Raw genomic sequence first — 14,815 nt, 5'->3', positions numbered from 1 at the left:
GTAAATGAGAACGTTTAAATGAGCCTCTGCCATTTGTGAGAAACTGAAAACATCAATAACCATAATAAAGTTAGGCACGATTTTTTTTTTTGTTGCAGACATGTGTACCTATAAATCCATAAATACAATTATTATATCGTGGGCAGTGGCCGTGGAAAATATGAAGCAAATCCTGTATTCTGATTGGCCATTCGATGGACTCATCTTGCCTGCTTGGGATTGTATACAGATGTTTTACTTCAGCTAGAATTAAACTAATTGATGTGCCTTCAACTTCAACTTCGACGTTTATGATAATTTTCATATAGTTCTGAGCAACGTATATTGGCTGTGATAAACCCTTTGCAGAACGATACATCTTGGTATGCTGGTTGCTATCTATAATATAGGGAGATCATCAACCTCTTTCTTGAGTTACAGGCACATAAAGCTAAAATTAAGAGTGTTTCTGATAGACTGTCGTGTTGTGATGGAAACCCTATTTTTCAAAATATGGTCACAACATGACCTAAAGAAATTGGGCATTCCCATGACACCATTTTAAAAAGATGAAACGAAAGCCTGCACTAAGCAGGGGACATCTGAATCCCATTTGAATAAACTCCTCGGACAGAAAAACCACACGAAGACCATTATTACTCTTACTGATTCTGTACCTCAATTTTAAACATTACACAGTGGACCACGGCAAGAATTCGAGACAAGAATAACCTACTATGCCAAGGACACTTGCAGCCCTTCTACCTCTCGACGGGCAAATCCGAAAATGGCCTTATCATTGATAAAGGGTAACCTGTTCAGGACCTTTCAAATAAAGTACCAATTGTCTATAATAAAAATAAATTTGTAAACAAAAGTATTAACACTTAACCTTGTTCCATTTGAACAGCGGGCCGTTGTGTCGGGATGGCAGAGGAAAGGTAGAAGGCAGAGAAAGCGGAGTCCTTCACCATGATGAGCAACAATCAGAAAGAACAACAAAACCTACACCAGACAGAAATGAGTATGCTTGACTTACAGAAGCTCTTGGAAGCACCATCATAAAAGTTAATTTGTTCCGAGGAAATATTGAGTGTGCCTCAGCGATGTAAAAATGAAATAAACAAGAAGAGGCTAAAATTAATAATGAGTATGCCCTCTAAGATCAAAAGAAATTTTCAGTTTGCATTATTGCATATTATCAATAGTTTATAAATTTATTAGAATATTCATTTGATTTTTGTTTTGCACATATTTTGCCCAGGATACCTTTAATAATGCAAGAAGCGATCAATGGAAGAGTGGAGTATGGTTCTATTTTAATTACTCGTGTTATTTACCCATGCGCAAAGAAAACAAAATTAAAAAAAAAAATAAGAATCGTTTCAAATTTGTCAAGCTAAATCTAATTTTGCAGGTGCGGGTTTAGCAACAAGACAATTCTTCCATTAATGGCGTTTACAGCAATTTTAGTTGGCTAGAAATAAGCAAAGTGATAGTCCCAAATATCGGATCTGTGTATTTTCTGGAGAGTTAATGGGCTTGTTTCATCTGTTACGAATACAAAACTTGTGAAAGCTGGATTATGGTCTTCGCTTTCATGTCTCCAGCGCATTACATCCAAAAAACTAATTGCTTCAAAATAACCCCATAAGTTAGCGAAATTCTTTCAAAGCACCATAGCAATTGTAAAGGAGGGGCTAAAACTTAACCTCTAAAAAATTTCAAACTACTTTCCCTGTGATAAATATACAGATATGAAGAGCTACAAAGTCTTCCAAGATGGCCGCCAATACAGCGGAAACTTGGGCTGAATTGTGATCCCATGGAGACAAATGGCCATACAGGCAGAAACTTCTATTTGAAAAAATGGTAAAAAATGCATTTTAGTCAGTGGAAAATGTCTCTTGTTAACCGAAAACAAAGATTTGAAAACGTAGTTATTTAACAGAGTAAAAATTGAGCTGCCAGACGGGCCAAGAGAACACGAATATAATCTAATCACTTTCATCATTCATCGATTCTTGATTTATTAAATGCCCACTGGTGGGCCCATAGCCGATCTTCTGTTTCTTTAAATGGGTGAAACGAAAATATTTAACAGCTATGTGAAACAGTCCTTTTCACAATCGAAGAATAAAACCACAAACTGCTAAGTTAAATCTGTGAGGTGTAGTATCTTTGTTTTAAAGGTCAAAAACTGGTTCTTTTCTAAAACATATATAAGATGAATAGTTTTTCCTTATGATTCAGCCAAACGGCAGTATCTCTAAAGAATGTTTTTTTTTTCTCAACGACACAAACGCAAAATGAGAGATATCGCTGAAGATGATAGTAGAATATTTCTTTCCAATAAAGAATTATTCTTATCGACCAAGCGTACAATTGCTAAAACTGACTGCAATAAGCTTCTCAAGCCAAAAATCTTGAAAAGTTTGAAACAAGCTAACGTTCTCGTATGCCATAAGCTGTACTTTACGCTGATTTTATTCAGTAAGTTTGTCACTTTGAATTTTTAAGCAGGTGGATTGCCTTGAAAATTATTTCCTTATAAAACTATAAGTCAATGAATTAGACCATAAAAGTAGAATAATAATCATTGCCTTTAAAACCACGGTCAGGAGCTAGCAAGTTTAGCTAATCTTTATTCCTGTATCCTTGACTTATCCGTACTTGATAAGTGACCGTCAGACACAAAAAACTAATGGGAGGAAAACTCGCCAGATCATCAATCAAGCAAGCTTCACGCTCTCCAATTTCTTTTTACGTCTTCTGGGATTATTTCCTTTTTTTTCCTTTTTTCAAGGAAAACGTCTCAATAAACTGCAGCTCCTCTTGCAATAGTCCAAACAGATGATGTCAGCCGAAATGTTTTATTTGATCTCTGTTCAACGCTAACTAGATTAAATTTAGCAATGGAAAACACTGCCAAAAATTGCAATGATGACTTGACATCAATCAATAAGAAAACTCTAAGAATTAGGATTTGGTTGAAATTTCCAGCGAACTCTGGACACCTTTATTTAAAAAGAAAAAGCCATACCAAATTTAAACTGTAAAGATTTCTGAGTTAGTTAAATTAATTCTATTTTATTAAGAGAGTAAGAAAATGTATGACACGGTTGAATTGTACATGAAAAAAGACCAGAAAAAAAATACTATTTCATACCATAGAGTCGTGTAAACCATTTTCGCTCGCATCAAGGGAAGAGAAAACAGGCCTTGCTAAAACTTCCCACGACGTCTTATAGAATTCATCGAGGGATATGTCATTGTTTGAGGTGACAGGTGTTTCAGCGACCCCCCGGAATTTCTAGGGACTTTGTCAGGAATCAACATTCTTTAAAGTCTTGAGTTGTAATTCTAGCTCACTCCACTAAGTAATTTTCTCATTAAAAGCTTTTAAGCAGGTGGATTAACTTAATATCCGCTCTAAAATAGTGTTAATTTCAAAGCTATGAAGTAAAAAACCCATTATAGGACTATAGACTTATAACCATTACATTATCTCCTTTTGAAGCATAGTTTGAAGCCACTAAGTTTAGGTCATCATATTGTGGCTGTATCTTTGACAAATTCGTACTTGGTAAGTGACCATTAGGTATGGAGATTTAATCCGAGTTATCGCGAAAATATCGATAAACTTAGCTTTAACATTAGATAATTTCCTTCTAATTCTTTTAACTGGAGTTTCTCAAGGAAAATGTCACGCTAAAAGTCAACTTCTTTTGCAGTGGTTTAATAAGAAATAAATGAATTTTTTTAAGCTGTAGAAAAAATGAAACGACGGTTAAGGCTTTTCCCGTTACACTTACATGAGAATATTATCTATAATTCCGGTAAAGAAAAGGAAGACGAGGTCAAATCCATTTGCAAAAGAAGGATTAGACTAGGGGAGGGACTATGCTCACGGGTTAGGTTGGACCTCTGATTTTGTTGTTGTTTCTTTCCTTTTGGATTCATAAAACTGCGAAAATTGCTTAAGAAAATACCACAGGAATAAAAAAAATTTGACGGACTGAAATACAAAGCCTAAAGAGCTGCCAAGCAAAGACACCAAGAAAATGCCCATTGACAGAAATTGAAGGGAAAACGTTCGAAGTTTGGCTCATCGTTATTCCTGTATCCTTGATTTATCCGTACTTGATAAGTGACCGACAGACACAAAAAACTAATGGGATCAAAACTCACCAGATCATCAATCAATCAAGCTTCATGTTCTCCAATTTCTTTTTAAGTCTTTTGAGATTATTTTCACTTTTTTCTCTTTTCCAAGGACAACTTCTCGATAAACTGCAGCTTCTCTTCAGATAGTTCAAACAGATAATGTCAGCCGAAATTTTTCATTTGATCTCTGTTAAACTCTAATCAGATTAAATTTAGCAATGGAAAGTACTGCTGACACTAATGAATAAGACTCTCAAAATTAAGATTTGGTTGAAGGTTTCAGCAAAGTCTAGACATATTTACTCACATTGAACTTCATTGTCATCTGCCATTGTCTCTTGGCGCACATTAATAGGTTATCCTAATTACGCACGCAGTCGCGCTTGTGCATTACCTTCTCCCCCGCCCTTCCGTTACGTAATGGCTAAGATTGTGCCCGCAATGCAGTTGGCCGCGCATGCCAAAAGCTAAAAATGCTTGCTAAAAATTTTTTCGGCTTGATGGGTACTACAAATTCGTTGAAGTGTTGCGTTGTGCTCAAACGTCCGCTGGACAAGACTAAAGCTATGGCGTTGACATGCCCATAGTACAGTTGGCAGCGCATGCTGAAAGTAGCACCTTGTACGGTCGTACGTCCAAATTTTTTTGGCTTCATGGGTCACTAAGATTTTGTATAATAATGGGGCTACGCTGTGCACGCTGCGCGCTGCGAGCTCTGCTATGATGAAATATTTCGCCATATTTCCCGGACTAGGCGTTCTTATCAAAAAGCCACTATAAAAAGAATTGTCAAATGAACCAAAGTTAATGTTGGTTGTGTAAGAATGGAAAAACATGATTCCTAGTTTACTATAAACAGGATAGTAGAAATTCAACATCAATCCCGATTACTCGGGCCTCCGCTAACTCAAACTATTGTCGGTCCCATTAGGATTTCGAGTTAGCGGGGTTTAACCGTAAAGACACAAAGCAGGGAAAGTTTACCATGAAGAACATAAATTACCCCAAAAGCCATATTAATATTTTATTGAACCCAACTGCAGCATGAACTTACACTGAAAATTTTGTATCTAAATCATAACGAAATTTTTTTATTCACTATCTGACCTCATAGCTTAAAAATTGTCCAATTCTTGACCGGAAAATTTAGAAACTACGTAAAATCATCGCCTTTTATCAAATTCAGCTATCATTGTTTGTTTTACTGACTGAATTTTTCTCAAAACGCTAATTGCTCCTAAAATCATTTCAATTTCATTTTAGACGTTGTGAGCTTACATCAGGACCTAGCACAAGGTCCAACCTCATTTCCTGAGTTATCTGGTAGTAACAGGTACCTGTTGATCTAAGAACCTGGTTACTGACCTTTCAAATTATCGACGAATATGTATGGAAATCCGGTTCGCTGATATCTTCAACATTTATCACAAAATAAAAGCTTCCTCTGATCGCCTCTAACCACAAGTGGCCCAAGCTCACGTCTCGAGAAAAAGCCAGCGATTAATTCATGAACGCGTCACGCGTTGTGTGAGTCAGTGTTAAGTTACAAGAGAAACCAGTGAAAATTTGAACACGTTATAAGAAATAGTATGGGGAACGAAATATGGTCGTTTTACAACGATAAATACTTCGAAATATTTATATTTTACACGTAAAATCAATAAAACTTACTCACATCTTGTGTGTTTGTTGTAGTTTCGCGCGATTTCTGCTGTTTTAAGCTTGCTTTACCATCACTGTTATTTATGTCAAAAGACGAATTTTGATATAAATAACAAAAGCCTCTGCAAATAGTTCGCGGTTTTATTGCTATTTGCCCGACTAGGATTTCGAAAAATAGGTATCATTAATTCATGAAAATGCATTATATTGTTAAAGAAAAACTTGGGCCATTTAGGTGTAACACGTTAGCCTAAGCCTGCCAAGAATTGCTGCAAAATCAAAATATCTAAAATTTCAAAATAGCATAACAATTTTTTAGTACATAGCCTGTTTCTCAGAGCAATATATTTAATTTTTTTCTAATCGGCTGTATTAATAATTTTTAATTATTTTTTTTAACAACTTTTTTTATGATTTTTTGATTAATTTTTTTAATTAAACAATTTTAAAACTATTTTTTATAATTTTTAATTAGTTTTTTAATCATTTTTAACAACTTTTTTAAAAATAATTTGTGCAATAACTTTTTTAATTAATTTTTTATAATTTTTTTAATTATTTTTTTGATTAAACAATTTTTAAATTATTTTATTTAAATTAATTTTTTGATAAATTTATTAATTAGTTTTTTTAATAATTTTAACGATTTTTTTATAATTTTTTTAACAACAATTTTTTAAAATATTTTCCTAAATTAACGCTTAATTTTTTTTAACAATTTTTTAGATGTTTTTCAATATTTTTTTAAAAGATTATTTTGTCAATCAATTTTTTCCTTAGTTTTTTAATCATTTTTTTCAATATTTCTTTAAAACTGAACTAGAAAGCAGCACTCTGCGGACAATAGTTGTAAAACTTCTTTATTCTCTGACGCGTTTCGTCTAACTGTCGTTGACCTCTTTAGGGAGTTTTACAAGTTGAAAGTAAACGCCTGTACTGAGCCATAGTTTGCGGCTATTCGGGGACCTCTGATTGACCACGATTTTAGCTAAAACCGCGGCCCCCTAAATATTTTTCTCAACTTGCCCAAAAAATTTCAAATTTTTCCCACCTCGCCTGATCCTGTTCGTATGTCCAGCCAAGCCCTCATGGTCATAAGCCAGTTTATATGTTTCCACTCATTGACAAATTTATCAATAAAATGATTCAATGAAACCCTCGACATTCCTACTGGGGAAAACAAGAATTATTTCAACTCAGACAATTCGCAAAAAATTATCTGAGGAATAAAAAATTATGACAGTGCCACGTTTCTATTTGTCCCTAACAAAACAGACCGGACAAGCATGTTGGCGAACGATCGACAACGGTGACATCAAAAAGCCCCCCCCAAAAAGCGGCTCTATTATCTTATCTTACCACGTGCAGTTTTATATTTTCCTTTCAATAATTTGAAGTATTAAAGAATTGAGTTCTTTTTCTCAATGCCACGTGTCAGGCAATGAAAACTTTAGTTCAAAATCGTTGAAAAGGGGAAGGGAAAAGGATGAAAGTGACCAAATTTATATTGACCCATGTTTGCTTAGCCGGGTTCATACTAAAACATATGTTTCTTACAAAAATGAAATTTTTCTGCCAATAGTTCAAAGATTTCTTTTATTTGCCCGACTAGAATTTCGAAGAATAGATATCATCAAATAATAAAAATACATTTTTGGTGCTTTATATAAATTTGAGCTATTATGGTGTAACACGTTAGCCTAACCGTACCTGCAACTGCTGTTAAATCCAAAAGTATCTGAAACTTAGAAATAGTATAAAAATTTTTTAATCCACAGACTGTTTGTAAAAACAATATGTTTAATTATTTTTTAATTAATTTTTGACATAATTTTTGGCTAATTTTTTTTAATCAGAAAATTTTTTAATTATTTTTTTTAATAATTTTTTTCAAAAAATTTTAGAATTATTTTTAACAATTTTTTAAAATAATTTTTCCCTTATTTCTTAAATTAATTTTTTAATCAACTTTTTGTTTAAACAATTTTTTTAAATCAATTTTTTAAATTATCTTTTGACAATTTTTTTAATAATTATTTCAAAATATTTTAAAATTATTTTTTAAATTATTTTTTATATTGCTTTTTTAAAGAATTTCTTGATAGCATTATTAAAACTGGTGAGCAGCACTGTGCGAACTGAAGTTGTAAAACTTCTTCATTCTCACACGCGTTTCGTCTAACGGTCTAGACATTTTCAGGGAGTTTTACAAGTTAGACCTAAACGCCTGTATTTACAACCCAGAGCCAGGGGCTCTACGGGGGTCTATGACCATCAACGCTTGGCCGGACATACGAACAGGAACAGGTGAAGTTATGGAAAATTGGAACATTTTTTGGGCAAGGTGAGAAAAATATTTTGGGGGAACGGTTTTAGCTAAAAACCGTTAAACGAAACGCGTCGAACAAGAAAGAAGTTTACAACTACTGTTCAAACAGTGCTTCTCACGAGTTCAGTTTTAAAAAAATAATTTTAAAAAATTGTTTTAAAAAATTAATTAAAAAAATAATTACAAAATTATTCCAAAAAATAATAAAAAAAAGTTATTTAGAAAATTGCTCATTTTTCCTAACTCAAATAAGTGATTGACCGAGTGATCGAGTTCTTCAAGCAGGTGGAATGATTTGATACATCTTTGAAGAGCTTATGTCAAGGTCATGCATTAAGAATAAATACTTAACGTCCGTCGCAAACTTTTACAATATATTCAACAGTCACCTCGAGCTACAGCAAGACTCCTCAGCTTTCCATTATCGCTGTGATCGCCACATATCACCTCTTGGTAAGTAATCATGGGATTCATAACTCTGAAAATTTTGAAATCTACTTATTACTAGTGATCTTTTAAGCAAAGTCGGATAGCTTGTTTTGTTCTGGAACTACTTTACTTCCCCTTTCCTTTTTACTCAGCAACTCGGCCACATTTCAAGTAAATTGCAATAGGAATAAAACGCGTTTTTGAAATAGAATTTTGCCAACTTTTCTTCGTATACTGGATTTCAAGAAACAACTCCTTTATCCTCAGTTTTTTTGTCACACTGATCGCGGAAATTACAAACGGTGCTATGTTGGTGTTACATTTTATTAATTCTTCAATGACACCTCGTTTCACATCTGTATTAAAACAAAGAACGAAGGGAGGGTTTCTACGGTATCAGACATACAACGATTTGAATTAACTTGAGACTTGAAATACATTTCAAAACGAGGGGATTTTTACAATTGCTCATTCGAACACGTTCCACTATCAGCTAGACCTAATTTCGGTAAGGTGCAATTGATGCGACACTTAAACTTAGGCCAGAAATGTCTTCTAGATCATAAACTATGTCAGTAGAGCTTCTTTCGATTAACTCTTACTCTTGTATTCTAAACTTAAGCGTAAACTTAAAAGAACAAACGGGATTTACATTATGAACTTCCCTGTGGTTCCCTGACGGAGCGTGGTACATGTGTTGTGCGAGTTGTGCGAGTGTACAGTTCGAAACACGTGTTGCAAGTATCGAATCGACTCTGTCGCTGTATCGTAAATTTCAGCAAATGCTTGTGATTCATCTGTTGCCCTAAGATTTTCGATTACTTTGGTGGGAAAAAATTAATCTTAAAGCTGGACTGATCCATTTTCATATTCCCTTACCATCTTGCAAGAGAGTATCATCATGATTTTAGTCTGACGGTTGTCTCTCATCATCCTCGAGACATCAGGTTTAACTTTTTCCTTGAACTCTCTCCATCCAAAACCTACCGCTCCGTGGCCTGGCTCCTTGGGCTTGGATCCATAGTATCCTCGACACCTTCAATTCGAAATTGCCTTGTAAAACCTTTCAACCCACTTCCTGATTCATGAGCTACAAATTGTGTGCTCTTGACATTGTCGATTGAAGTTTCGAGTAGATGGTCTTGTGGGGTTGCCATAACAATCATTAATATTGAACTTATAAATTAGTTATTCAGTGACTTATAAATTAGTTATTCAGTGACGTTAAACGTTAATAGCGGACTGACTATCCTGCCGTAGTTGAATGTGAAAAATAGCGAAATTAAAATGTGGCAAAACTGGCTGTTACCTCAATTTCCCTCTTGCACGGAAGCTTAAAAAACGAAGGCTAGATTTACTTAAATAACTCTAACTTTAGTGAAAATCGTCGATAGATAAACTGCAAAGTGTCAGAGCATAGTTGATCGACATGTTCCAATCTTAAATCGGGTCGAATACGAACGTGATAACATTTCAGAAAACGTAATAGTGTATATAATATCGTATTTAGCCAAATTTCCTAGACTAAGCTTTCTTATCAAAAAGCCACTTTAAGAAAAATTACCAGATGAACGAAAATGACTGTTGACTGTGCAAGAATGGTAAAAACAGTATTAAAGTAAACGACTCGCTAAGCACTTTACTGAAAGTTCTTAATTCACGTTAGTTCATCTAGATCCTACACTCGACAACCGGCCCAAGAAAAATGAAAAGAACAACCGTTTGGTGTTTGGTAATTGCTATATCAGTGTTAGCCGTTACACAGGCCTCGTTTTTCGTTGATGACAAGCCTCCAGTTGGCCTTCCTTACATTGGTAGAGGGAAAGATTACCCGATAGGAACGCCCCCTTCTTTTCATTCTCGATTTGATCCAGTTACAAACACTCCTTTTTATTCAGCCTACAAAGTTTTACCCGGGCAGGCAGCGAACATTGGCACGTATCCGAGGCCCCAAGGCCAAACATGGAAGGATCCTCCAAGTACGTAGATGGCTATTTGACAACTATTTATTTGAATACCGATTGGAGAAAAATCAATCAATAAAACAAATACAGAGGTTTGAGGTAAACCCTGCGTTGCTACAAAACACGCAACGTTACTGAAGAAGTGGGAAAAGCCATCATACTGCTACTTCTTAAGTTTTCCTGCAGCGTTTTTCAGTAGAAATACTAACCCTTAAAACCCCTTTATTCGTATGTCCTTAAAACGCCTTTTTTGCAAAGAATTTCTACGTTTTAAGAGAAATTAGAGTGCAGTCAGAGGGCTTCATACCACCGTTATTTCAGAATAGATATAAAAAAGCGACATGATTCCCTGGAATGTTCAAAGATCACTTTCAGTTTATAACAAGTAATTTAATCGTCGTGGTAAACTACAAAATATTACCACTATCGTCATCGTATCCATGCGAATATGATTTGATAATTTAACGTGAGAAGTAATCAAGTTATCTCTATTCATGGAAGAATGTGGCTTATGATTATAGGTGCTACTGGCCTCGACAACGCTTATAAACAAGCCAACCAAGAAGCTCAAAGCAGCTACGGTAAACAACTTACTAGAGGCCATATGAATCCCTCAGGTATCAACTCATTTGACAAAACTTACATGACGAATACTTTCACTCTTGTGAATGCTGTACCTCAGTTTGAGACATCAAATAGCGGACCCTGGCAGGTTTTTGAAAAGAAGATATCAAATTATGCCAAAACTACCTGTGGGAGTTCAGCCCGCCAAGGAACCCTTTACCTTCTGACGGGCAGATCCGAAAATTGTCTCAATGGCGTAACGAAGCCGTACATTTCGAACTCATTTGTAGTGGGAACTAAAACATTACCCCTTGATACTCCTGGGGCTGTTTGGACGGCGGGATGCTGTGTGTGGATGGATAAAGGAAAGCCAAAAGCAGAGTCCTTTGCAGTGATAAGCAACAACCATTATGACAAAACCAAGCTACATCAGACACCAATGAAAGTAACTGACCTGGAGATGCACTTGAAGGTGACAACGACAGTAAATTTGTTTCCAGGAAATCCAGATTGTGCTGCAAACTACTTTCCTCTACCTTGATAAATCGTCGAAAGAAACTTTTGGAGAAACTATCATAAAAACAAAACCAAAAAATTGGTTCCTTTCATTATGGACCCCAGTAAAAAAACTATGCGTGTAAAACCCTAATTTAAAAGAGAACATAAATAGAGGTTAGCATTTCAAATTCATCAAGTAATAGCTTATTTGCCATAGGCTTCGAGTTAGGCAATGAATAACTGTATTTATTGCAGCAAGACATCTCAGTTGATTGTGCCATAAAATAAATGGGATCTTTACTTGCACGACTTTTTGAGTGGAAAAGCCGGCCAATTTCATGTTAGTCCACTCCATTGCACTCTAATACAATTTTTTCCAACCCAAATCCACTTTAACTAGCCATAAGAAATTCAAGCTAGCCCTTTCCGACCCTCTACAATCCAACTCAATCTACTAGTTTTAATTTCAAAATCCCTATTATCATATTCGTCAAAACAATTTATTCCAGATCAGTCTAATCCACTCTAAAGGGGTAAGTTTGGTGCTGCGTCGGTGGGAGAGTATAACAGGGTAATTTCAAGTGCAAAATAGTTCACTTGCCTGGATTATGGTGGATTTGGTAATTTAGTATTATCAACTGAATTGATAACGTAAACTGGCCACCGTCACGAATTTCAAAGCTTAACCCTTCGTCATTCGCTTTAACGAAGAGCTAACGCTCGAGACGTCGTCAGTTTTGAAACTATTTACAGCGGCCAATTTATGTTATCAACTGAGTTGATAATACTTAATTACCTAATCCACTACAATCCAAGCATATGAACTCTAGTTCGCTTGTGTCCACCCCAACACCTTCTTAATCGTTTTCATTCCTAGCTAACTTATCCTAATTCCCTCTAAAGTAAACCACCTTGCCTCAACTACATTTAGTTATGTAAAAGCTATTCATAAGGGTTATGAATGCTATTATTTCCTCTCACGCAACAACTATTCATTCATTTACTCATTCACTAACTCATTACATTCACTTCTTCACGCGCTCCTTTATCATTGCTTCATTCATTTATGCTTTCGCCAACTGTCTTTCTCTATTACTGAATGGCCAATTTTAGAATCCTCTATGGGGTATACAGACGTTGATAGCACTAGAGCATTATTAATAATTCATGACGTTAATTCATTATGTTCAGTTACAATTAAGTTTTGCTATCTAGTATGATTTAAACAAAAATAATTTTACATTTAAACAGATCGCAGTTTTCATTCTGTTACCTTAACAAAGGAATGACTGACATGTTATTCCTCAAAATATCAGTTATTAGTACACAGTATACTAAAACGGTGGATGGCGTTAAAGACGCGCTCCAAATATCTTTTGCTATTCATCTCCGAGCAACTCGCAAGTTTTGCGCTCCCTCACGTTGCAAGAATAAATTAATCTTTTTGTGCTACTTTATGTAACTGTTCTCGCATATACTTAAAAAAACTATTCACTTCATTGTCGGAAGCTAGTGGTGGATGATCACCTCGCCTCGCAGCTTGGTAAATATCCGCCACTAACCAACTTCACTTCGGCGGAGAGTTGTTGATAAATGCATAGATTTGGCCAAGCCTAAAAGCGGAGCTCCAGTTAGTTTATTTTCTGGCCGTTCACTTTATCAGAATTTCTTACTGGCTGTTGAACAGTTTATTCAAGGAAATTTAGGGACCATTAATCAATTATGTAAACGGTGGGGGGGGGGGGGGGGCGTGGAGTCAATGACTTTTTGAAGAGCGTGAGGTAAGAGCGAAGACAATTTTCCTTTCTTCGTTTAAAAAATAAGGAGTTATCAACTTGTTACAGGCACAGTGACCAACAAGAGTGATTCTGTCAGTGATAATAACTAGATTATTTGTGCAAATAACCAGAAGGTGATAAAAAGCAGGACGTTAAATTTCTGGGCAACTCTTATTTAAATTTCATAATCTGGCTATCAGGCTGAGGCGCTCCTATTTTTGCCTTGCGCATTATGCGGATGCTTATTAATTTTAGGCAAACAAAATTTTCATGTTGAAATGCGGTACATGTAACTAAAGCATAATTATAATTACACAATTCTACACAAAGGATGTCAGGCTACAGACTCGCTCGCAACAACTTTTGAGGGATTAAAGAGCAACAAAGAAGAAATAAATAAATATGACTAACTGTAACAAAACAAAGTTGAAAGTGACTATATTAAATATAAGTGAATATATTAAATTTATTAAATATGGCGGGAAGGACAAGCATTTTGCTCTCTCCCAAATGTATGGCCTGGCTTGCTCTATTCATAATCCTTTGCTGTGATGAACCGCCAAAGAACAAGATAGCAGGATAGTTAATGTTTTTATTGCAAGTGCTCTCAATATCAAGCACTTCTCAGCCCGAAATTCTTGCAATTCAAGAAAGTACGTGAAACGAACAAGAATCGCGTCTTCTGCAAAATGCCTGACAGCTATAAATCTTGGGGAAATTGCTCTCTTGGCAGCCTATTGGTTTTACTGTCAGGCGATGTGATGACTAGCCCCGGACCTTCCCATTATACGGGTGACGTACCAACGTTTCTACAGAGACCGTGCCTCAAAACTGCACATTTAAACATCAGGAGCCTCCTTAAACATCTCGACCAACTAAAGATCTTACTTCTGGACCATCCCATCGATATTATTTGCCTGAATGAAACATGGCTCAACAGCTCTTGGACTTACAATGAACTTGTCATGGACGGCTATAATTTGGTAAGGTACGATCGACCAGATGAACAGAGAGGCGGCGGAGTAGCAATATATTACAAATCAAAGTTTAATGTTCGCCCTCGCCCTGATAAAAGTAAACTACTAGTATCTTCACTATACAGACCGCCTAACGTTGATCCGAGTAACTTCATACCTAATCTGGAGAAAACTCTGGACGTCGTATCAAGCAAAGGCGATGAAATATTATTGCTTGGAGACTTAAACTACGATCTATTTCCAAAGAAACTGCCTCACGATACAAAAGAAGTCATCAAATTGTTTAACATCTATCAATTTTCCCAACTTATCGAAGACCCTACGAGAATCACCGAAACATCAAAAAATTTAATTGACGTGGCATTTACAACCAACGCAGACAAAATTGCTACTTCTGGCGTTTTAAACTGTTCTATTAGTGATCACCAACTTGTTTACATCGTCCGACCAGCGAGATTTCTCAGAGGA

At 35.6% G+C, this 14,815-nt stretch overlaps 1 protein-coding gene across 1 annotated transcript; it reads left to right on the top strand.

The window, feature by feature from the left end:
- Positions 1 to 8,508: 8,508 nt before the first annotated feature.
- LOC149047021 (uncharacterized) lies at positions 8,509 to 11,901 on the top strand. Its single transcript, XM_089203924.1, has 3 exons — positions 8,509 to 8,590; positions 10,233 to 10,545; positions 11,052 to 11,901. Exons 2-3 carry the CDS (start codon positions 10,272 to 10,274, stop codon positions 11,633 to 11,635), a joined length of 858 nt encoding a protein of 285 aa, XP_089060050.1. The 5' UTR covers positions 8,509 to 8,590; positions 10,233 to 10,271; the 3' UTR covers positions 11,636 to 11,901.
- The last annotated feature ends 2,914 nt before the right edge of the window (positions 11,902 to 14,815 follow it).

This window comes from Pocillopora damicornis, chromosome 4 (genome assembly GCF_964200805.1).
Source record: "Pocillopora damicornis chromosome 4, jaPocDami1.2, whole genome shotgun sequence".
NCBI lineage: Eukaryota > Metazoa > Cnidaria > Anthozoa > Scleractinia > Pocilloporidae > Pocillopora > Pocillopora damicornis.
Note: the sequence above shows the minus strand (reverse complement) of the source record. Positions and strands in the feature narration are given on the sequence as shown.